The following is a 25,397-nucleotide window of genomic DNA, read 5'->3' on the forward strand; positions in this document are numbered from 1 at the left end:
TCATGGTGCAAGCTAGCTAGTGGAGTTCTAGCCATCACTTATATGCTCTAGATCTCATAAAGGAGTGCAGGCAGAGGAAGGAAGGACAAAGGAAGGAAAGAAAGAAAAGAGGGAGGAAGGGCAAAAGGGAAACACACTCTTTCCTTCCAAGAACCTTCTCAGAAGCTCCATATGACATTTCTCATAGCATCTCTTTAGCCAGAACTTAATCCCATGGTCACACCTAGAGAAGATAGAAAATAGTCTTTGATCTGAATGAATTGCAACCCCAGATAAAATTGAATGAAGTAAGGGAAATTTTTATATTGGTTAGCAACTGGCAGATTCTGCCACCAGAGAAAATCAGCTTAACAATCAGTTTGCCTTGGTTCAGAGTTAAACCCACTGGGAAGGTGAGTTGAACTACTAAAACAGGCTGACTCACTCCCCTACTCAGAATATAGAAACTCTCCTTTAGTGTCACTCCTGAATGTCAAAATCATACTGTTTTTAAATCCTTACTTTGAATCCTGTGTCCTGTGTTCTTATGCTTCAACCTAGAGCTTTTGGCAGGTTTAGCTTCTTATCCCCTGATTCTGAAATATCATCCTGTACTATGACTTTGGCACCTAACCAGCTTCTTCTGAATCCATATTTGACCTTTGATCTCTTGACTTTATCCACTTTCATCTGTCATTTACGGAAAGGGTTACCAAACCTGGAGTCCTGGCTGCAAGAGCAGAGTCTCTTCCAAGTGTATACACAGTGATGTGTGTATCCTCGTTGCCTTCCTGGAGAGAGGGACTGTAGCTTTCCTGGAAGTCCTAAGAGTATCCATGATCTCAGTTAAGAACCACTGCTCTAGGCTGAACTTCACAGTCTTCTCTGAGGCTTTGGGTGCAAGCAAACTCCCAGTTGTAAACATGGCCCGGATGAGAAAGCAAGTTCAGAGGGAGTGTCAAGAATGGGGACGCCATGTCAGCCCATGTGACAGGCCTGGCTGAGGATCGACAACCATGGGGCAAGCTACCAGCTTCCAGGAGGGGATGTCAGGACTAAGATCATGAATCAGAGTAAGTTTCGGTGTTAGCTGTGGGGTTAAACTAGTCCTTCAGACCCAGGCAAGGGCTGTCAAATAGGATGAAGCTAAGGCCAAGATGCTGGATTCATCCTAGTAAACTTCTTCCTCAAGACTGGGAATGGTGTCTTGTGACAACTTTGTCTCCTCAGTATATAAAAAGCCACTTGGCAGAGAATAGTCATTCATTCATTAGCTAGTTATTGAACAGAACTAAAGCTTTTGGAATAAAAAAGGAACCTGGCATAAATAAGGAACCTGAGGTTGATGAGATCAGATGGTCTCATGATCGAACTCTCTAGATTCTTCCTCCTGATCCTGAGAGTAATGGTCATATTCCTGGTAAGACTAGTTCATGCAAATCTGGGGCCTAAATTGATTCAAATCATGAAGTGGACCAACCCTCTGGTCTTCCACACCATCCTTTCTCCCTTCCCCCTGTGGTTCCTGCACTGACTTGGTTCTGGTCCAGCTTTCATCCAGTCCTTGACAAGGTTCTGATATTATGGTATATGATTCCACTGATTCCTTGCCTTACCCTAGAGAGCCTTCTCATTTGGTACTCTGAGACTCCAGCACACAGCTGGCCACCAGTACCTCTTTACCATGCATACATTTTTGCCAACAATTGGTGGCACTGTTTATAACGCATTTGTTCAAGAATGGATAGAACCACATCATGAGTTTGCCCCTTGGTACACTCAGCAGCACAGGCTAAATCAGGAATCCTTCTCTTCTTCTTCCTTTATCAGGCCATCAGACATGAGGGAGTGTTGGTTGCTACGGTGATGGGGCTCAGAGCAGAACCAAAGCATGATTGTGACCTCCAGAGGTGATGGTAACTGAACACATGATTTCCAAGGGTCTTCCTCCTAAATTTCAAGGGTCCTCCCAAGGAAAACAGACATATTCTTTTTGAAAACAGAATTCTTCCTCCAAGAGATATACCCTGAGAATCCTGCAGGATCTTTTTGTCCTCTTTTACCACCATGTGATTAATTGGATTGTTTAATTTTTCTCCATGTTTAAAACTTAGCATCTTCACCTGTGTCTTTGTACAACCATTGCTATCTCATTCTTGCAAACAGCTTTTCTAAATCATTAAGCTAGCAAAAATTCTCATTAGTCCTCAGCATTGGCATTCAGCCTGAATACCCTAACCAGGGATAAAATATCCCCTTATCATTTGGCTGAGTCAATCTAGGAATCTCTCTTCAGGGAGCATGGCCTGAGCTGAGCCCACAAACTCCAATGCTTAAGAAGGCCAAGCAAAAAGAAGAAAGACAAAAAGCCTCACAGTAAATATCTTTTTTTTTTTCTGGCTTAATTTTCTACAGACTGACCTTCTTTGATTTCTTTTAAGCCCTATGCCTTGGTACCATGATCTTGTTTCAATGACTACTCACTACACTGTGCTTGTGTTTGAATTGCTTTGAGAAGAGCATGGCTTTCTACCTTTAAATAAGAAGTCAAAGCTAACCTACCAGTATATCTGATGCCCTCAGTCAGCTGTGTGCCAGTTGACATTCTTCTTGGTGTTTTGGTAATTAGTCATTAGAAATCATCACTTGTAATTATTCTTGACAGGTATTGACTTCAGAGAGTTATAGAAACCTAACTGTCCTTAGGGATCATCAGTAAAAAACTATGTAGATAATTATATTGAGATCTTTAAAATATGGTCAATATTTCCAATTAGCTTCATGGTTAGCTTTCGGATGTTTACATTGTTCTTAAAAGATAAACTTTGGTTCTGGGTTTTATAGATTCTACAAGTATGAAATTGGCAGTCTCTTTTTAAAAAATGTTGCAAACAGATTTTATACAGAACTTAGAATATTTTTTCAATTAGCATTTCCATCATCCTATGCTCTTAGAAGTGAAAGGAACCCAGAAAAGTCATTTTATTTCCTTCTATTTCTCTGGGTGGACCACACCTAAGACATTCCTTTCAGATGAAAGTCTATTTTGTTGCTAAAGAATCACAGAGCAGGTATTTCCACCACCACTCTCAGTAACCCAGGCTGGTTTCTGATATTTTGTGATTAGTGACTCAATACCCTACTAGGAAATGAATTGTTTTAGTGGTTTTGAACATCTTTTTTTCAAACCCAAGTACAAAACTAAACCAGTGATCTGTGTTCTCCAAATAAGTGATTTGACTTCTTTATTTTCATTTTTTTTTTCACCACCTTTCCAGGTTTACATACGAAATTGCACCAGTGTTTGTCCTCATGGAGCAAATTACACTTAAGAAGATGAGAGAGATAGTTGGATGGTCAAGTAAAGATGGTGATGGGATATTTTCTCCTGGTAGGTTTCTGTTCTCTTTTCCAGACTCTCCTCAAGGTTTGCAGTATGGATCCTTAGGATCTTTGAGAACACTAAACACAAAGTGAGTTTGTAGGAGAACAATGACCTGAAAAATATGATTTTTCAATAGTTCTGCCTTCTTTGTCAGAGCAAAGGCTAGCAAGAACACTACATTCTTTGTGTTCTAACCAACCAAAGGCTGTTCTAAACCTGTACAAACTGACAAAGGCTGTGTCTAAACCGTGCTAAACAACTCTGGTCTGATGACAGCAGTTTGATTAAGCTGGGGATTAGGGAATCAAGATTATCAGTGGCTTGATCAATTTTGGCCAAAATAGTATATTTACTTTAAATCTGTAGTTCAGTATAGATACAATAAGAATCTTTAAAACAAGGACAGATAATTTTATAAGTAGGAGGGAGTTTGGAGCGGTGTCAGAGACAGCGTGATTGTATATGCTGTGCTTGTGCTTAGTCACTCAGTCGTGTCCGGCTGTTTGCGACCCCATGGACTGTAGCCTGCCAGGCTCCTCTGTCCATGGAATTTTCCAGGCAAGAGTACTGGAGTGGATTGCCATTCCCTTCTCCAGGGAAATCTTCCTGACTCAGGAACTGAACCTGGGTCTCCTGCATTGCAGGCAGATTCTCTACCATCTGAGCCACTATGAGGAAAAGAAGAGAAATAAAAATTGCAATTGTCCAGGCAATTCATCCACAGAATTTGCCATTTAATAATAGGTAACTAATGCAAACATGGCTCATCGTTTGTTGTCCAGACATACCTGATGAGCTCAGTTCTCCTTGCATCTTGACTTAAGTAAATATGAGTTTGGTCTTATTTTAATACACTTGGAGTTCTCCTAAATGACTCAATAACTCAGTTGGGCTGTTCTTTCAAGACGGTACCCAGGCAGTGTCACTGCTTCCATAGGCTCTGTTACTCTCTCTTTCTCTGTCTTTCTGGCTCAGAGAAAAGATTCATCTTTGTCCAGTAAATAGTCTGAGCAGAATGTAGGAGCAGGAAGGTTGTAACTCAACTATCTCTGCAGCCGCTGCTGCTGCCATCTCTTACATTGCTGTCTAGGCTTCAGGTGGGACGGGCACCAGAGTAAATGAATCATCTGCAGCCAAATTGCCTTCATGGCTTTGTTAATGAATGTGATTATTTGTATTTCCAGGCAAAGGGACCAGAGGGAAGCTCTGGCAATAGGGAAGCCAGCAAAACCTATCAGGATATTTTCCTTCCCCTTTCTGACTTCCCTTGTCTCTTAAGATACCACATCAGCCTTTGTTGTTAAAAACAGTAACGAGGGCGTCCCAACAGCTCCTACTGTGTCTTCTTGACGATAGGGGGAGCCATATCCAACATGTACAGCATCATGGCTGCTCGCTTCAAGTACTTCCCGGAAGTTAAGACCAAGGGTATGGCGGCTGTGCCCAAGCTTGTCCTCTTCACCTCAGAACACGTGAGTTGGGTGCACTTGCTCATGGACTGTGGTGTTTTCCAAGGAACTCTCTAACATCTAATGTCCGGCTTCTGTTTGTTGCAGAGTCACTATTCCATAAAGAAAGCTGGGGCTGCACTTGGCTTTGGAACCGACAATGTGATTTTGATAAAGTGCAATGAAAGGTAGGCAGGGGAGAGTGAATATTAGCTTCTTGATGTATTAAATGTGCTCATCTGTTAAATTTGTTTTATTGTGCTTAAGAACTGACTCAGTACAGTGTGCCAAGCTGCTAATGGTCTGTTGAAAATATCCGATTAAATTACTTTTTGCTGCTGCTGAAGTTTTTTTCCATGTGCAATCTCATTGATTCTTCATTTTAATTTCTCTCCTTTTATTATAATTACAGGGGGAAGATAATTCCAGCTGATTTAGAGACAAAAATTCTTGAAGCCAAGCAAAAGGTATGTACTCTATGATGTATCTAAATACTGGTGAATACAGATTTTTAAAAATAATCTTTCTGCCTCTGACAATAAAAGTCTTTGATGATATGAGATAATTTTATTGTGTTTCTAAAATTCTTTTCTCAGATGTTTGCTTATTTTTAGCCTGTGTGATGACTTGGCTTTAAAGCTGTGTCTACAAAGTATCAATTTTTTAATTTTGAAAAATGAGAAATTCAGTCATTAATCCACTGGTTCTATATTCATTGTGCAAAATGATTAGTTTGATGTACTTCAATAAATCCATTATCCAAGTCTCACAAAGATACAGCCTAATTGAGGTTTTTTTACATGCTATTTGTTAGGTGTAATCTCATTTTAACAAATATTATTTAAGGTTAGGATTCTATTTAGCAAATTGCTTCCATGCTCTGGCAGATGGCCCATGATAATTGGTGAATTCAGCCTCAATAAGTTCTATTAAACAGAAAAATCACACAGAACAGATATATCACTAGGCACTGCCAGGCAGCTGTCAGGCCATTTACCAACTCTTAGTTGTTTTGGTTACATTCTTGTACCTCTTTCTCTAACTGTGGTTGTTTGCCTGGGTCTCAGCAGAGGCATTCGGAGAAGGTGATGGCACCCCACTCCAGTACTCTTGTCTGGAAAATCCCATGGATGGAGGAGCCTGGCAGGCTCCAGTCCATGGGGTCGCGAAGAGTCGGACACGACTGAGCGACTTCACTTTCACTTTTCACTTTCATGCACTGGAGAAGGAAATGGCAATCCACTCCAGTGTTCTTGCCTGGAGAATCCCAGGGATGGGGGAGCCTGGTGGGCTGCCATCTATGGGGTCACACAGAGTCGGACACGACTGAAGTGACTTAGCAGCAGCAGCAGCAGCAGCAGCAGAGGAAATAGAAATGTCGCGAGGACTGAGCAAAGGGAGAGGAGGATCTCCTAGGATTCACAGACTTTCCCAAGCCTGTCTGAGCTCTATTACTCTGCTTTCTCATTTATTTCTTGTTCACACCAAAATTTTACTGTATCTATCCTTAAGGAAATAGTGCATAGATCTGTTTTCAATAACCAAACAATGCTTCCATACTATTATTACATCAATACACTTAGAACAGCACAGGTTCTAAAATGTAGTATTGTCCAGATGGCATTCAGATACCCGCCATCACTCCAGACATTTATTGTGACTTTTTCTTGCTTTATTGTTTGCCATAGAACTTGTCACTCTTAAACATACTATTTATTTTTCTTATTTAAATTTGTTAATTGTCAGTCACTCACCATTAAAGTGCAGACTCCACGAAGACAGAAGTCTTTGTCTTTTGTGCTCACTGCTGTGTTCCCAGCATCCTCAGCAGGGCCTGGCACATGAATGTCACTAAAAATATTGGTTGAATAAATGAAGGAATGAGTGAATGCACCAACGGAGAGTAGTCCCACATATAGTATCAGATACACACCAGCTTAGCTGATCTCTGTTGGAAATGAATGCTACTGCAGTTCGTTGTGTGGAAAGGAGGGAGGTTAGAAAGACTAATCAGCCTGTCCTTCTTATAGGGTTACGTCCCTCTCTACGTCAATGCAACTGCTGGCACCACTGTTTATGGCGCTTTTGATCCGATACAGGAGATTGCAGATATATGTGAGAAATACAACCTTTGGCTGCATGTCGATGTAAGTGCTGTAACTCAGAGTGGCCTGGGCCCTTAGAGGGGTAGAAGCAGCTCTGCTTTATGATTTTCCTCTAGCTTCTCCCATAGCCTCTCTCCCCACCACATTTCTTTTGTCCCCAGCAGGCTGTTCATGACAGGCGTACACCCAGGCCTGTCGGTGCCCTGGGCTTATTCAGTCCTTCCTGGCCAATTTCTGTCTTCTATGGTTCAACCTACAAGTTCAACTCTATCACTTTCCCAGAAAGCTTCTGAACAAATGGCTGTAGAGTAAAATACAACTGATTTCAAAGGGGAAAAAAATGTAAGATACAATGTGTAGAAATTGGCCATGAATCTGAATATGGACACTCAGCTGTCTGCCTTCAGTCCAACCATCTATGACACTTTTCTTAAAAAGAAAGGAAGGAACGAAAAGAAAAGACAGGCATATCTGGTACATGTAGGAAAAATAAGGCTGTATATGGAAGGTGGTATCAATTAAGAGATTTTGTTCCATTTCCTAGGAGCATAAGAGGTAGATTTTCACATGTGTGACTGTGTTTTTTTTTTTTCTCTCTCTCTCTCCATTCTCTCATGGGTTTAACTTCTTACAAGTGGACAATGGGATTATCTGCCCTGATATTGGACAAGTGATTACAAAGTCTGTTCTTATGTCACATGGTGTCCCAGGCTATTTGATCAACATGCATCAGGGAACCCGCAAAAATGTCCTGCTCTTGAAGGAGCAGTTGCGGAAAATCCAAGCCCACCAGGGCTGCTGCCTTCCAAGGTTTTCAGAAGCCCTTAGAGTTCTACTCTGGGTAGACTCAGATGGCAACCTCTAGTCCTGTGTGTTCCTGCTCCCAGAGCCCCCCAGGGGGTCATCTCAAGTGTCCCTGGCTTTCTAGAGCACTTTAGGTCTTGGATCTCAGCTCCACAGGCTCAGCCCCATTTATCTGTATTACTTGCATGGCGACCCTGACATTAATCTGGAGGAACTTTTGAAGAAGATGTGATAAATGATGAATAAGTACAATTGCCCTTGGTGGAACAGTCTGTGTGGGTTCTGTTTGTCAGAGGAGCTCATGTTTTTCACCATTTACATTCTCATCATGTTTTGCTAGAGGTGTGGTGTGACCGGGCTCAGACTCATCAGTGTTGCTCAGGGTCCCTTTCCCTCTCTTTTCTCTGTCCTCACAGGCTGCCTGGGGTGGCGGGCTGCTCATGTCCCAGAAGCACCGCCATAAGCTCAGTGGCATCGAGAGGTAAGGGCTGAGCACAGGGCCTCCTCCATCCAGGCCATGCAGCACATGGTGTGCTGGGTCCACTGATGTGTCTGCCCTGATTCCCAACATCTTATTCTATTGAAGCTCACTTTTGTTCAGCAGGCACTGATTGAGCACTTACTGTATGCCAGGCACTGGGGAATCAAAGATGATGGATTTCCTAGTCAAATGAGTTTTCGCCTCAGTGAGCTCACAGTTTAGTAAAAGAGAAAGACAAACAAAGAGTTACCACACCCTGTGATAAGCTCAACAGCAGACTGATTGCAAGGTGCCTGAGCAGGAGAGAAGAGAGACTTACCAGGGTGGGCATTTGGAGGCTAAATGAGAGTTTGTTGAGGGCACATGAAGAGGTGCTGATTTAGTTCATTCTTCTTTCTCACTAAGCTTACATTTCCCACTAAACTGAGGATAGGGCAGGACACTCAGCATGCCTTACTTACTTATTTTCTTGTTTACCATTCACATTCAGTGGGTGTTCTAAGCCAAATATGATTTTGACCTAACTCCTAAATGTTGATCTGGAATGAACTCACATAGATTCAATGATTCGTTCAGCAACTATTTACTGAGCACCTGTCATGAACCAGGTACCTGTCTTCAGCCCAACCACCAGGCACTCTTCTAAAAATGTGTACCTGGCACATTAAAAAAAAAATAAGGCAAGATATGGAAGGTGGTGTCAATGAAAAGATTTCCCCTCCCGAATCTTACTGTCCAGTGGACTGGACATAAACAAGGAGATGTTTCATCTGCCAAGGTGTGGTATTTTATACAGGATAGTCAGAGGCCCTTCTAGGGTGGTAGCGTTTCAGCAGATTCTGGGATAAATGGAGATAGAAAGACAAATACAGGAAGAATGTTCCAGGTGGTGGGAAGGGCAAATACAAAGGCCCTGAAGAAGGATGTTCATGGCAAGCTGGAGGAAGGACCATCATCGAGGCCACTGTGGCTGGAGCAATGAGAGAGCAGCAAGAGCAGATGAGGGTGGAGAGGCGGACCGGCAGCAGACGTCAGGGAGGCGCTCCAGGGGGCCAAGTGTTCTTACCTCTCCTGTGCCTCACCCCCTGCCTTTCAGCTTGGAGGGGCCAATATCTGAGTGAGTGGATGAAGCGTAACTTGCTGAAGCATAGTTATATGAGCCTTAACTTGGAGGACAAGATCTTATATGTAGATGGGCCGGTCCAACTGTACTTTAAATTTCTCAGGCAATTTCCATTTTCCATCTGTGAGTCAAGCGAAAACTTGAAACATTTTGCACTAGACTTTTCCTTTTCTAACATTTTAAAGCACGTATGTCTTCTGAAAGAAACTGAATCTACATCATATGTTACTACTTTCCACTTGTAGCACCGAAGAATGATTTACGTCAGTCCCTTAGGACATTCAAAAAAAATGTCAGATATTTTGTGAGATCTATGTATAATTGTTTAATGGTTCAGTGCATGATAACTGTGAGAAAATGGATTAAATTCACTACCTTGTAAAATATGGCTTGATGCTGATGCTTTTTAATGAGATAACATTGAGTCAACTTACAACTTTTCATAAGTCTCTTTCATAAAGATTTTCTTTATTCATGTGGTGGAAGGTACTTCAAGCCTTTCCTCTCTTTGAACAACAGTATAGACTCCATAGTCAAGTATACACTAAATTGTTTTCCCTCTATTGGATCTAAGCAAGATGAAGAGGTTAAAAATTCTCAGCAGGAATTTAGCTCCGGGGAGAGCAGAGGCAGTGTAATTCCAAGCCAATTGCTATGTCTGGGGAAAACATTCTTCACAGGTATTAAAGCACAGAGCCCAGCTGTGGGCTAGGCCATTGGGAAGGAGTTACCCAAGTTTTAATCGTCATACATTACACTTGTTTGTTTCTATAATGTCCTAGCTAGTGCGCTCCTTAACCATTTAATTGTGTCTGACGGAGTGATGCGGTTGCTAGGAGACCATGCTTGTTAAACTACCACTGCAGACTAAACAGGCAAGATTATGTTTATTTAGCATTTAAACAATGCTACTAAGTAGTCCAAGTCCAGAATTGTCCAGCTGATCCTTGCTTTTGTGTGTCAGCCTTCATACTACCTTATAAGCAAGTAGGTCAGCATCACCAGTCCGATTTATAAGAAAAGGAAGGCAGAAAGAACCTGAATCTGTTGCCTAGAGGCAGGCAGTCTAGTAGAGAGGTTATGAACAGTAGACTGACAGTTAGACTCCCTGAATTTGAATCTTGACTCCAACACTTCCCAGCTGTGTGACTTTGGGTGATATATTGAACCCTCTTGTGCCTCACTCTCTGCATCTAAAATAGAGGTGGCAGTAGTCGTTATATGATAGGGTTGTTGTAAGAATTAAGTATTTCAGGCATGGTTATTAGCACTGTATCTACTAACTCATTTTACTAACTTTATTCAATTCGTTGTGGTAGATGTTATTCTCCCCACTTTACAGTCAGGAAAACTGAGGCACAAAGGAGTTGTGTAACTTCCCCAAACCAGCAAATGTCAGAGCCAGGTTTCAGACCTGGGTAATCTGGCTTCAAAGCTTGAGTTCATAACCATGACACCACACTGTTAAAATGCCTGTAATGCTCTTGGTATACAGGAAACATAATAAATGCTCTTCATAAATGTTAGCTAGTATTAATAGCAGTTTTTTAGAAGAGGCAGTCTGCTACTTAGTACTCTGAGTCTGCCCACAAAGTATTTATTTACCACTTATTGATCAGTTTAGGGGGCTTCCCTTGTGGCTCAGCTGGTAAAGAATCTGCCTGCAATGCAGAAGACCTGGGTTTGATCCCTGGGTTGGGAAGATCCCCTAGAGAAGGGAAAGGCTATGCACTCCAGTATGAGGTCAGTTTAGGGGACTGGGCATTGAAAACGTGCATTGACTTGAGTTGTGGGGGGTGATGGTTTCCTCAAGCGGACAGTTGCCACTTGTTGACCCCTGCACCTTCTCCTCAGAGTGTCATATGCTTCTTTCAGGGCCAACTCTGTCACCTGGAACCCTCACAAGATGATGGGTGTGCTGCTGCAGTGCTCTGCCATTCTTGTAAAAGAAAAGGTCTGTCCTTCCCCTAGAGATGAGCTAGTGGCCTGCACACCTTTTAGAAGGCATGAGAAGGGGAACGCTTGGAGGTCTTCTTACAGTACCTGTTGAGGAACTCACAAGGCTGACAGCCTGGCTAGGCCTGCCACAGCTATTGTTTCCCTCCTGTGTCTATTAGGCTTCAGCTAACCCAGCACCTTCCCTTGGCTCTTGCTCTGCACTATTCCTTCTTCCTTGTTCAGTGCTCAAGGCCCTGCCAGTGGAGGAAACCACAAGGGCATTATTTCATCCCACATTCCTTCTCTCAAAAGTGAGAGTGATTGGCTGAGCTGCCGCCTCTCACCTTAGGATGAAAAGAGGTGGTGGGGACATACTTCAGGTTCTGAGCGTGAGTCTGTGGCCCCAAGAGCTGAAACAAATTACTCAGAACCACAACTACAAATGTCAACTCAGGGCAACAAGGAACGTTGACCAAAAAGCTGTGAGTTAGTAGCCTGTTCTCTTCTTTAAGAATCTAATAATGGAACCCTGCCCTGGAGAGTTTTGTTCCTTCAGGAAAACTTTTGCACACTGAAGCGTTCACAAAGCCTGTCTCTGTCCTGTGGCAGCCACAAATGCAGATGCTCCTTACTCCACTCCTAAGTAGAGTGCCTGTTAACTTCATAGATGATCTGGGAATGGACTGGAACACCTTTTAGGGGGCACTTTGGGAAGGAAGATTCTTCTACACATGAGACCGTCCCACCCTCTATAGGAAGTTTATATCCCCAACTCCTGCCAACTGAATGCCATAGCACTTCCCAGTCTGTGAAATAACCCGAAACAGTCACACACATTTCCAAATGCCCCTTAGAGGGACAATAGGGTGGGCCCTCATGGTTGGCATCTGAGACAAAAGATAGTTTTCCAAGTAGAGTGACAGAGGAGAAGGGGCAACGGTTTTTCCAATGGTGGTTTTAGAGAAGGACATCAGGACAAGTGCAAGTCCTCATGAGATATTAGAAGAAAGGTCGTATGTGACCCCAAGTCCAGCATGCCTTGTTTCCAAGCCATCCACACTTCTGTCCTGAGAATACAGATTTCCATGTGTTGATTTTCATGGCAGGGTATCCTCCAAGGATGCAACCAGATGTGTGCGGGATACCTCTTCCAGCCGGACAAGCAGTATGATGTCTCCTATGACACTGGGGACAAGGCCATTCAGTGCGGCCGCCACGTAGACATCTTCAAGTTCTGGCTGATGTGGAAAGCAAAGGTATGAAGAGTGGCCTTCAGCAAATAGAGCAGAAGTGTAATGTGCACAGGCTGGCTGGCAAAAGAGAGGCAAAGCTGTATCACAGATAATTCATTATGTGTGTAATCAATATCTAGATAATTGAGTTAACTGTATTTTCTTTGCTGGTGAATGAAATAACTTTATCCCTTATGTCAAATTCTCTCTCTTTCCATTCAGTCTCAATTTGAATTAGCATGACATTTTCTTTAACTTTCTCTTATAAGCACTAAAAATTTTGCCAAGGGCTTCCACAGCAGTTCTTAGGGATACTGAAATTATTAGTGCAGATGTTGAGAAAGAGATAAAGATAAAATTATTGCATTTTTCTGTGCAGAACCCTGAGTTGTTTTATGAGGTCACGAATGATGGGATGTATATGCCAGTTTTAAGTTCTATATAAATAACAACCTATTTCATACCCTCTTCTAGAAAATGCATACTTGATTCTAAGAAATCCTAAACCGAAGCATGCTGTGTCTGTATTCATCAGTCTTTACGGCTGCTTTTCTATGTCTAGAAGAAAAAAAGCAAGCATTTGGAATTTCCCTCAAATTTTGGATGAGGAAAAGGAATACTATGTGACTATTTGTTTCAAAAGTATTTTTATGTAGTCAAGTAAAGGCAATTTTGATTTCACAGCTTTAGATCACCACCATCATTTTTCTTTATCTACTGTAAATTAATTTTAGTAAGTTTCAAGATTAGGTCTACTGATACCAAAACAACAAAGTTTTCCAGCCAAACATCTAGTTAAATGTTCTTCTGTAGGAAGGATTTGATGGATTATTAGTGTTTTTCCTCACCAAGTCATTTTGTCTTGATATAGAAATAGTCTGAATTTGATTTCTACCACAAAGTAATCACAGGTATTTTAAGCATATAAATAGCCATGAATTGTAGGAAAAGAAAGAGCCCTATGATTCAGAAATATAATAACCACATGGCCTGTCTCAGTAATTTGTGCCTTGGTTTTGCCTAACAATAACCCCTTGAACCATCTGCCGGAAGTTTGGCTCACAGTGACTCGGTTACCAAGGTGGGATCCTGGTGTGGGCTTCATTCCCAAGAGGAAGGCAGACTGGCCCAGGCACGTGCTCTGTGATGACTGCTGCTTTGCCAGTGTTGGCTTGGCCCAGGTGCATTAGCAACCCACAAGCCTTGTGCATCTGCTCTCCTTGTTGACGCCGACCCACTCAACACCCCCCGCGCTGCTGTCACTAATCAGCCACGCTAGCTCTGGAAACTCAAGCTCAGTCAGTCTGTCAATACTTGGAGCTACTGCCGTCTCAGGGCATGTCCTAAGACCACTGCTTCCCCTTCTGCCTGCCTGCCTGTCACCACAAAGGGGTAATACGATGTTATGTGGAGGGGAGCCTGTCTGGGAGTGAGGGGGATGTGTTTGGTCGGGACTTCCTTCTGGGGAAGGTAGGTTCCAAAGTACTATTTCTCCAACTCTCTGAAGAACCAGTTAGGTTTTTCTTTAACCTGTCATAGACCAATACAATAAAGATGAATTGCTAGAAAAATGAAATAGAAAGCCATATGAAATATAAACATCAGTTTTATTTTATTTTTTTATAAACAAGTTATGAAAATTTTATTGAGTGGTGTGTTGATCAGTTTTTAACCTTTTAGTGTCTATGTTTTCATGAAGTAATTTTTATTTTATTTTATTTTTTAACTTTACAATATTGTATTGGTTTTGCCATATATCAAAATGAATCCGCCACAGGTATACATGTGTTCCCGGAAGTTTGGCTCACAGTGAATTGGTTACCAAGGTGGGATCCTGGTGAGGGAGCAGGGAGGAGGGTTCAGGAGGGGGAACACATGTAAACATCAATTTTAAAAATGAGATTCAGTAGACGTAAAATTACTCTGTCAAACGGCCATAGAAGTTTCTTATTGCTTAATCTCAGTTTCTCAACTCATCTCATCGTGAACTGGTTACAGTGTATGTCCATAGACGACAGTTTGGGTGGCAGCAGCCTAAGGCAAACCAAAAATGGGCTTCAGGCTCAGGCTGTGAATTACTAGCAAGAATCTAAAAGCCCTGTTGAGGATAACTGCCCAGAGACTAGAATGCCTTCAAAAGAGATTTGGCACATGTTATCACATACAGAGCTGTGAGAAAGCCACACACATTCAATGAGATGGTTCTTGCTAACCATCTCCAAGAATACTCTTCTGTATATTTCTGATAGATAAAGACAGCAAAGCCCTCTCAATGCCATCACAGGGAAATGCAAATTCTCACCAACAAATATGACTTTCTTTCTTTTTTTCTTTTCTTTTTTTTTAAAAAACAGGGTACAGTGGGCTTTGAAAATCAGATCAACAAATGCTTGGAACTGGCTGAATACCTCTATGCCAAGATTAAAAACAGAGAAGAATTTGAGATGGTTTTTGATGGTGAGGTAAGCTGTCTGGACTAGCTATATCAAATATCTATTGAGGGAAGATTACAGAGGGAAGCTTCTGAAGCTGTAGTGTCCCACATTACCAGAAGCTGCTTCTGAATTTTCATTCTATGCACTCTCGTTTACTTCCCTCTGTGTTCACAAATGTTTCTTCCAGTAGCATTGGGACAACTTTTCCCCTTCGCCTCTTCCAGAAAGGTGTAGTTCTCAGCCAGTCCTTCATAGACCAGAGGGCTTTCCTTGGCAGGTCTGAATCCTGTATCATTCTTGGAACTTATTGTGGTGTTGTACCTCCGTGAGAAAGTGTTCTTCAGTTCCAAGAAGCTTGTGGGATGGGTATACTGATCCCAGACCCTTGTCTCCCAAGACTGGTCCTAAAATGAAGTTGTACTTTACATAGATTCGTTATGAGGAGAGCAAGATAAAATGGTCTCTGCCCTGAGTTCAGATCCACACTGCACGCAGTCAGGTGCTTGTTATTCTGCTGTTGGCTGAGTGCCTGTTGTGTGTCTTGCCCCAGACTGGGAGCTTGGTTGTAGAGTAGTGACCAAAACAGGTACCATCTCTCCCCTATTGGAGCTCACAGCTGAATAAAGAAAGCTGGAATAGGAGCCAGTGCTGAATAGAAGGAATTACACTCATAATCCAGTGTAATGAAACACTGCCTGCATTCAAGTCAGTCTATTTATCAGGCACCTAAACTACTTGTAACACTCTGGAGAGTCGCCAAGTGAACAAGAAAGAGCCCTAAGCTGTTCAAATCCATCATACAGTGCTCGTGCGTTTCACCTCTGGGGCCTCACACTCATCACTTACACTATTTTAAATGTTCCACTAGCAGGTTAAGACGAATGTGATGTCTCCAACCCATGAAAGGTAGGCACAGTGATGGCAGACAGCAATTAGGAAGGAAACTGGAAAACTGTAGCAAGAATGCAGAAGGACTCAAAAAGCATGAGGGTCCTTAGGGAAGGACCACTGAACAATCCAGTACATCTCAGTAAGCCCTGTCTTACATTTTAGAACCAGTATCAATGTTCATTATGATAATCCTGAGTAATCAGGAGAAGGTTTAGTATTGATAGAATAAAGTCAAAACATTCAGGACCAAAAAAATTAACAATGCTGTGAGCATCTTCTATATATGAGGCACTACAAGATGGCAAGATGGATAATACCCTTTATTGAAATGATCCAAATGTAGTTTTTTTTTTTAATATTTCGGTGTTCAAAGGTGGGTAACTTTAATCATCGAGAAAATTGGTTATGGGAAATAGCTCTCTTCCCAGATATGATGGGATAAACCGGGCTTTGTTCTCCCAAGTATAGAAGTAACATGAAGCCTTTTTGAGGGATGGGGTGGGGAGTTAGAACAGCTTTCTCTCAAGTTCTCTTAATTTTCTGTTTTGTTTTTTGCATGCTTGTTTGTGAAAATCGCTACAGCCTGAGCATACGAACGTCTGTTTCTGGTATATTCCACAAAGCCTCAGGGGTGTTCCAGATAGCCCCGAACGACGGGAAAAGCTACACAGGGTATGGAATCTCTCCTTGTCTCTTCTAACCCTCTGCAGTTTCTCTGGCTGGTCAGAACATCCTCATTCTAGGGGTCTGTCTGAACAGAAAGAAATGAAAGCTAAAGGTTTGGGATGATACAGAGACATCTTGTTATATTCTTCTCCTTGGGTCTGAATTGTCCCCACTGTGGTTCAGATGCAGTGGGAATTTCTAGGGACTGCATCCCTGCATTAGGTTGGTGTTTGTCATCAGAGGGGTTATGTGCTGTGCAGTTGAATAATATACATATTCCTTGAAACTTCCATACCAAACCATGTCTATTAAAATATCTTTTACTAAGTTTGAGTCAACTCTAATGCTGATTCATTCTAGTTACTGGTTTCTATATCTAGTTTATATGTTACTTATAGTTGTTTGTATTTAACTTATGTACTATTTCACTCATCTAATCATTCAACAGATATTTGGTGAGCAGAGTTCATGTGCCAGACAATATTCCAGGTGCTGGATTACTGTATGGAAGTCTTAATTTGTATTGTTGCCCCTGTGAATTTTTCATTTTTGTTTTTTTGACTTTATTATCATTGTCCTGTGTCTGACTTTTGAAATTCAGTTGCACAATGCTTTCTGTAGGAACGTATGATTGGGTAGACTTAAATAGTCATTAGTGGCCATCATCAAAAAACCTACAAATAATAAGTGCTGGAGAGGGTGTGAACAAAAGGGAATCTTCCTATACTGTTTGTGGAAATGTAAATTGGTGCAGCCACTATGGAGAACGGTATGAAAGTTAGCTATGAAAAGAATAAAATAATGCCATTTGCAGCCACATGGATGAACCTAGAGATTATCATACTAAGTGAGGTAAGTCAAACAGAGAAAGGCAAATATCCCATGATATCACTTATATGTGGAATCTAAAAAATTATATAAATGAACTTACAAAATAGAAGCAGACTCACAAGCATAAAAAACAAACTTATGGTTACCAGAGAGGAAAGAGGGTAGGCGGAAAAGACAAACGAGGAGTTTAGGATTAGCAGATACACACTACTATATATAAAATAAACACAAGATCCGGCTGTATAGCACAGGGAGCTATATTCAATAGCTTGTAATAATCTATAATGAAGAAGAGTCTGAAAAATAACGTGTGTGTGTGTATACCTGAATCACTTTTCTGTCCACCTGAAACTATCACAGTTTTATAAATCAACTGTTTATGTCAATTTAAAAATTAGTCATTAGATACTAGCCATTGAAGAAACTTGGGTGTAAAATACTTCTTTGCCTTTGTGTGAGTGTAAATACATGATGAAAAGCAGGTTGCTCTTTTTTTGCAACTAAGAAATGGGTTGTATTATGAAAAAGAGCATGGTGTTCGTATCGACCTTGAGTTTTGTCTTGTGTTTTCCCTTACAAGGTGGCCCCAAAGATCAAAGCCCTGATGATGGAATCTGGCACAACCATGGTTGGCTACCAGCCTCAGGGGGACAAGGCCAACTTCTTCCGGATGGTCATCTCCAACCCAGCCGCTACCCAATCTGATATTGACTTCCTCATTGAGGAGATAGAGAGGCTGGGCCAGGATCTGTAACTGCCACCCACAGTACATCAGTTTCTGGGACTTCCCTTTCCCCTCCGCACTCTAGAACAAACCTCTATACGTTGCTGAAACACATAGGCCATTTCATTGAGGGAAAACAGAATATCTTGAAGAATACTGTTAAAACCTTCCTTAAGCTTATTAGAGTTAGCCGGAAATAATGTTCTTTTTCAAAAGTTGCACATTAGGAACACAGTATATATGTACAGTTATATATACCTCTCTCTATAAATACACGTCTGTCTAGTGAGTGTGGTAATAGATCACAGCATGTCTCCCGCTCCAAGAGAATCCATTTTACCTTCTTCCTCAGTAACTGAGGGGCCAAACATGCCGCAAACCAGCTTGCCCAGCCGCCCCAGAAAAGATGTTTTTTTTCAAAATGCTGTGTGTTGGGGACCAAGGAAGATGCTGTTGGCAGGCGACCTCACCGTCAGTATTTCTCCCGTCTGAAGTCATGATGGATGAGAAAAAGAGCCACTGGGTGACAAGCGTCCCGCCCTCCCCGTTAGGATCCTGTTAGGGGGAAACAGTAGCAGAGTCGTTGTTCCAGGTGTGCTATTGCTGTATATTTCGAGTTTAATTTGTGTAGGTTGTGCATATTTCTGTTGTTTGTCCTTAGGAGGGGGAGGGGAAGAATATATGTAATGATCTCAATGACTGTTTGTAGGTAAATGAAATATTTGCTTATTTATATTCAGAGATTTACCATGTTAAAGAGGTGTCTTGTATTTTCTTCTCATTTGTAATGTATCTTATTTATATATTAATGCAGTAAGTTCTGAAAATTGTTTATGGTATTTTCGTGCACTTGTGAGCCAAAGAGAAAAGACTGAAATTAGTAAGACTTGTATTATATTAGAGTGCCCTTAAAATAATGATTTAAGCATAACTTTACCATCTATAAAAGAATTCTGATACTGTACATAACATCCTATATATGGAAATCCCGAGACTTACATAGCATCTGCTCTTCTATTACTCTGTCTGGCTGTATGTTGGGTGTTCTCTATGCTTTTCTAGTAACTGTTGGATAATAACTAGGTCTTCTGTAATTTTGTAGTAGTTCATGACCAATCTCTGTGACTCCCTTAGCGCAAACCTAAGGCACTGTTTCCGAAGACTCTGAAGATCTCAATCTGACCAGGCTCACAACTGTTTTTGAAGAAAGGAAATTCACACTGTGCATTTTAGAGTATGCAAGAAGACTATAAATAAATAAAAATATTCTCTGTGGAGAATTTGAACAAATTTTTCTTTCAGTATGTGTTTCATGCAGAAAAGAGAGGTTTCCAGTTATGGTTGCTGGGATCACCATAGCCCATTAATGCTCACCAGCTGACTTCAGGTGATGGTCAATACCTTAATTAGGTTGGGACTCAATCCACAGTCTTAAGATTCCCAAGCCCCTTATCTAAAAATCATTGGGATTCTAATTAAATAAAATTTGTGGTTCACACTCGGAAAAAGAAAAATCATTCCTATTTTTCATTTTCCTATCTGTATCTTGGAGTTCCATTCATTCATTCAAATTTTTATTTTTCTGTTACAGGCACTGTTCTAGAACTAGGATTGCAGAAGTGTGCATGGCTGAAAAATTTTGCTTCTCATGGGCATCTTCCACCACTTGGTATCTACAGTATCTGAATACCTCTAAGAGCACAGAATTGTGCCTTCCAGCTGCTTATGCTTGTACAGTGGGCCCAGTTCACTTCCTCAAGAAATATATTTTGGTGCTGGGTCATTATGAAATAGAGACCATTCTCTATGAATATTCTGTTAAGCCATGATAATACCATCTCATTCATTTGGAATACAAGGAGTTCCCTATCTGGCGCTTGTAGGGATTAAATGTCATTTTTAATAGCATATCAATTGCACAAGTAACCATTGTATTAAACAAACTAGACTCCATAGGAAAGTGATCTTAAAGTCACTTTTTTCCTCTAACTGTTCCTTCAGATCCCCTCTGAAGGAGGGGTTGATTGTTTCCATGCCTCTATTTGAGTTCAGGCTAATCACATAGCTTTCCTGGCCTCTCAGGCACAGAACAGCCTCATTTTAGAAACTGAATGTCCAACTCTGTGTAATAAGCAGGACCTCAAATTGGTATCCAGTATAGAGTTCCTCCCTTGATCCTGCTGGTACTGTTTCAGGCTGCAATCCACTGGGGGTGGTGGGTACCTTGTGTGTCCAGGGTGGCAAGGCTGATGGTCAAGATACAGTCAACTTCTTTTTTTACTCTTTTCAGCTACTGTATTTTCCCATCTACAGTCAGATCTAGGGAGAGAAGGGGTCAGAGTAACAAAGGCACAATTTTAGATAATTGTTAAATTGTCAGTTGGCCTCCAGGCCCCTGGTCTATGACATTTTTTTTCTCATGGGACAATATTTTGAGAAGAAATTTTTAAATTAAGATATAATTAAGATACTGTAAGATTCACTCTTTATAGTGTAATATGAATTTTGACAAACCCATTCAATAATGTAACTATCACAATACCTAGAACAGTTCCATCACACCCATACATTGTCCCACATCCTTTTGTGAGCAGCACCTTCTTCAACCCCTAATTCTTGGCAACCTCTGATTTGTCTGTGTCTAGAGTTTTGTTTCAGAGACGGCCATGGCACCCCACTCCAGCACTCTTGCCTGGAAAATCCCATGGACGGAGGAGCCTGGTAGGCTGCAGTCCATGGCGTCGCTAAGAGTCGGACATGACTGAGCGACTTCACTTTCACTTCATTTTCATGCATTGGAGAAGGAAATGGCAACCCACTCCAGTGTTCTTGCCTGGAGAACCCCAGGGACGGAGGAGCCTGGTGGGCTGCCATCTATGGGGTCTCACAGAGTCGGACACGACTGAAGTGACTTAGCAGCAGCAGCAGCAGCAGAATTTTGTTTCTCCCATTTTGTAAATAGAATCATATAATATGTAACCTTTGGGTCTGGCTTCTTTCTCTTAACGTCATGCATTTGGAATTCATCCATGTTGTTGTCGGTATCATTTGTTCATTCCTTTTAGTACTGCGTAGTATTCCATTTGTATGAATGTACAGTTTATCTGTTCTCTCATATAAGGAAATTTGGGTTGTTTGCAGCCTGGGGCAATTAAAATAAAGCCACTATAAACAGGAGGGTACAGATTTTTGTGTGAACATAGGTTATCATTTAACTTGGGTAAATAACTAGGTGTAGGATTGCTTAATCCTATGGCAAGAGTATGTTTATGAGGTAACTAGTTCCAAAGTGGCTGTACCATTTTGTATTCTCACTAGCATTGTAGAAATTTTCTAGTTGCTCTATATTTTGCTGACATCTGGTGGTGTTGATTTTTTAAAATTTTAACCATTCTTTTGTTGTTGCTACAGCTTTATTGAAATGTAATTCATATGCCATGTAATTCACTCATTTTAAAGTATATAATTCCCTGGCTTGTAAACTATTCACACAGCTCTAAAGCCATCACTCCAGTCAAATTTAGAACATTTTAATCATCCCACAAAGAAACCTCATACTCATCAGCAGACATTCCTCATTCCTATATACGTATCCTCTCCAGCCACTGGACTCCACTACCTGGCTTTTTGTCTATTCTAGACATCACATATAAGTGAAATCACACAGTATGTGTAGTCTTTTGTGACCAAATGTGACTTCAGGTGTTTTCAAGGTTTATCCATGATAAAGCATTCATCATTACTTCTTTCCTTTTATTGCTGAATAATATCCTATCACACGGATACACTACTTTTTTTTTTTTATCTCTTCATCAGTTAACAGACATTAGGGTTGTTTCCACTTTTTGACTATTATAAATAATACTAGGCTTTGCGGTTTGGCTCAGATGGTAAAGCATCTGCCTGCAATGCGGGAGACCCGGGTTCAATCCTTGGGTTGGGAAGATCCCCTGGAGAAGGAAATGGCAACCCACTCTAGTACTTTTGCCTGGAAAATTCCATGGATGGAAGAGCCTGGCAGGCTACAGTCCATGGGGTTGCAAAGAGTCGGACACGACTGAGCGACTTCACTTTCACTTTCACTATGAATATTTGTGTACAGGTTTTTGTACTGACATTATGTTTTGTATTGTTTTTACACTAATAGTGGTATCTTGCTTTGGTTTTAATTTGCTTTTTTATGGGGCACTTTTGAAAGATCCCACTGGAGTCCTTCCACCTCATCGCCCATGAGGCATCAAAGTCTCTCCTGTAACCACTTAGGACTCAGCCTCTCAGCCCTGGGTCCTTGGCCATCCACCCTGTCCAGACCTTATATTGGTACCCCGTCTCTAGATAGTACTCTTCGGTGGAATCTCTTTTATTTAAAATCAATTATGTGGGTTACATAAGGAGAGCTTTTAAAATATACACATACAGGATAAAGAACGACTATCACAAAATACTTGAGTATTCCCTGCTCAGCCCAGGAAATAGAACATCATCAGAACCTTAAGAGCTCTCCAACTCCATAATGAACTCTTCCATAACTAGATGCTCTCCTTTCCCCAAGAACTAGATTCATTATTCTGAACTCTGTGTTAATCACTCTCTTGTTTTTCTATATAGTTTTAATATATATATATATGTAAATCATTATTGTTTAGTTTTACTTGGCTTTGCACTATATATAAATGAAATATTACAGAATATATACACTTATGACTTATCCATCTGTTCAACATTATGATTTTGTAGGGCCAGTGCTCACCCATACAGAGCCTAAAGGCACTCCTTCCTTCAGGGATAGACTTCCCTGTGCGACTGTGTTCAGCTTGGCATGTGGCGCACATAATAGATTCTAGCACCTACTGAGCCTACTCCACAGCCTGCAAGCACAGCCTTGTGTGGCAGCCTCATGTTTTTGAGATTCACTTTTGATGATGTGATAATCCATTCATTTTTATGGTTGTAATGCTGTTTCACTGGTATGAATATACTTAAGTTGGTTTATTTCTTCTAGGAGGGTAGTATATGATTTTTCCCCCAGTTTTTGCCTTTAGGGACAATGTTGCTATGGGTAGTCTTGTTTTTGTTTTTTCTTCAGTTTTAAAAAAAAATTATTGATGAATAGTTGATTTACAATGTTGTATTAATTTCTACTGTACAGCAAAGTGACACACGTATGTCCATATACATATATATGTATGTATATATATGTATGTGTATATATGTATATACATATATATGCATATATGCATATTCTTTGTCATTATGGCTTATCACAGGATATTGAATATAGTTCCCTATGCTACACAGTAGGACCTTGTCATTTATCCATTCTATATCTAATAGTTTGTATCTGTCAACCCCAACCTCCCACTCCACACTCCCCTCAATCTCCTTCCCCTTGGCAACACAAATCTGTTCTCTGTGTCTGTGAGACTGTTTCTGTTTTATACATAAGTTCATCTGTGTCATATTTAAGGTTCCACATATAAGTGGTATTTTATGTATTTGTCTTTCTCTTTCTGACTTACTTCACTTCGCATGATTATCTCTAGGTCCATCCATGTTAGCAAATGGTATTTTTTCATTCTTTTTATGGGTGAGTAGTATTCTATTGTGTGTGTGTATATATAGATATATTTATATTTATATATAAACAAAATATGGTGTGTATATATATATAAAAATATATATACTCTGTTTATTGTATATCCTTTGTTTATATATAGACTTTGATATATTTTGCTTATCCATTCCTCTGTTGATGGATGTTTAGGTTGTTTCTGTGTCTTGGCTATTGTGAATAGGGCTGCTGTGAACATTGCGGAGCATGTATCTTTTTGAATCATAGTTTTCTCTGGATATAGCCCAAGAGTAAGATCGAAGGATCATATGGCAACTCTACTTTTAGTTTTTTGAGGAACCGCCATACTATTTTCCACAAGGAGCATTCCTTGCACTTGTTTCCTGGTGTTCATGTGCAAAATCTTTTCTAAGGCTTAATGCTTAGAGGTGAAATTGCTGGATCATAGGATACTTGTTGAACTTAACTGAGTAAAGCAGAGTGGGCAAACCAAGTTGCACTTGCACCAGCAGCGCACATTGTCCATACCTCACCATCACTTGCCTACATTTTTCGCCAGTCTAGTGGGTATGAAATTGTATCTCCTTGTGGTTTTAATTTGTCCTTCCCTAATTACCAATGAGGTTGGTATCTTTTCACATTTTATGAACCATTTGTGTTCTCTCTTCTTTGAAATGCCTAAATCACACTCTTTGTCCAATTTTAAATTTAAATGTTGGCCTTTCTCATATAGTCTTTAGAAGCTTTCTATGTATTCCAGTCACTAATTCCTTTTGATTGTATGTTTAATAAATATCTTCTCCTAATTTGGGGCTTGACTTTTCACTTAACTAATGGTCTTTTTTTGAAAACATGCATTTAATGTAGTTGGATTTAGCAACATATTTCTTTAGTTTTTGTTTTTTTGTCTGTCTTCTTTAAGAAATTCTTCCCTATACCAAAGTCATAAAGATATTCTCATGTATATATTGACTTCTAAGTTTTATGGCTTTATACCTTTCACATTTAAGTCTTCAATCCACCTAGAATTGATTTTTGTATTTAGCTCTTCCTCAAGAGTGAAAGAGCTATTATTAGCCCTTTTCTCTTCCATATAAATTTAGAATTAATTCATCAAGTTCCACCAAAATGTCTTGTTGGGATTTTCATTGGAGTTTCATTGAATCTGTGAATCAATTTTAAGAATATTAACATATTTTCAATATTGAATATAATAACCTTAAACAAAGTTTATATCTCCATTTAACTAGGTCAGCTTTAATGTCTTTCAGTAAAGTTTCATAATGGACATGCACAGCTTTTGATAGATTTATTCCTATGTGCTTTATATTATAGTTATTTTAATGGCATCTTTTTAAAACTACATTTTCTAACTCATTGTTGCTGATGTATAGAAATGTAACTCCTCAGTAATGATTTTGCCTCCAGAAAACTTTCTAAAAGTCAATTAATTTTGGTTCTTCAGTGTTTTCCAAATACAGAAATATACCATCTATGGATAATGAGAGCTTTGTTTATTCCTTTTATTCCTTCTCTCTTTTTTTTTTTATTGGAGGATAATTGCTTTACAATATTGTGTTGGCCTCTGCCATACATCAACATGAATCAGCGACGGGTCTCCACATGTCCCCTTCCTCCTGAATCTCCCTCCCATCTCCCACTCCATCCCACCCCTCTAGATTGTCACAGAACACTGGGTTGAGCTTCCTCTGTCACACAGCAAATTCCCACTTGCCATCTCTTTTACATATGGCAATGTACATGTTTTTGCGCTATTCTCTCA

General features: G+C 40.5%; 1 protein-coding gene across 3 annotated transcripts in view; it reads left to right on the forward strand.

The window, feature by feature from the left end:
* Nucleotides 1-19,332, forward strand: part of GAD1 (glutamate decarboxylase 1) — a 39,006-nt gene extending 19,674 nt beyond the window's left edge. For all 3 annotated transcript variants that reach the window (XM_086357208.1, XM_086357216.1, XM_086357221.1), the window contains 11 exons: nt 3,258-3,370; nt 4,721-4,836; nt 4,921-5,000; nt 5,225-5,279; nt 6,843-6,959; nt 8,138-8,202; nt 11,201-11,279; nt 12,370-12,519; nt 14,850-14,957; nt 16,404-16,493; nt 17,899-19,332. In XM_086357208.1, coding sequence (XP_086213334.1) covers nt 3,258-3,370; nt 4,721-4,836; nt 4,921-5,000; nt 5,225-5,279; nt 6,843-6,959; nt 8,138-8,202; nt 11,201-11,279; nt 12,370-12,519; nt 14,850-14,957; nt 16,404-16,493; nt 17,899-18,072 — 1,147 coding nt within the window. In that variant the 3' untranslated portion in view covers nt 18,073-19,332. The remainder of the gene's footprint in view (nt 1-3,257; nt 3,371-4,720; nt 4,837-4,920; nt 5,001-5,224; nt 5,280-6,842; nt 6,960-8,137; nt 8,203-11,200; nt 11,280-12,369; nt 12,520-14,849; nt 14,958-16,403; nt 16,494-17,898) is intronic.
* Nucleotides 19,333-25,397: the final 6,065 nt, after the last annotated feature.

Source organism: Bos grunniens, chromosome 2, assembly GCF_055505025.1.
Source record: "Bos grunniens cultivar Pamir isolate PY7600 chromosome 2, Bosgru_T2T1.0, whole genome shotgun sequence".
Lineage (NCBI taxonomy): Eukaryota > Metazoa > Chordata > Mammalia > Artiodactyla > Bovidae > Bos > Bos grunniens.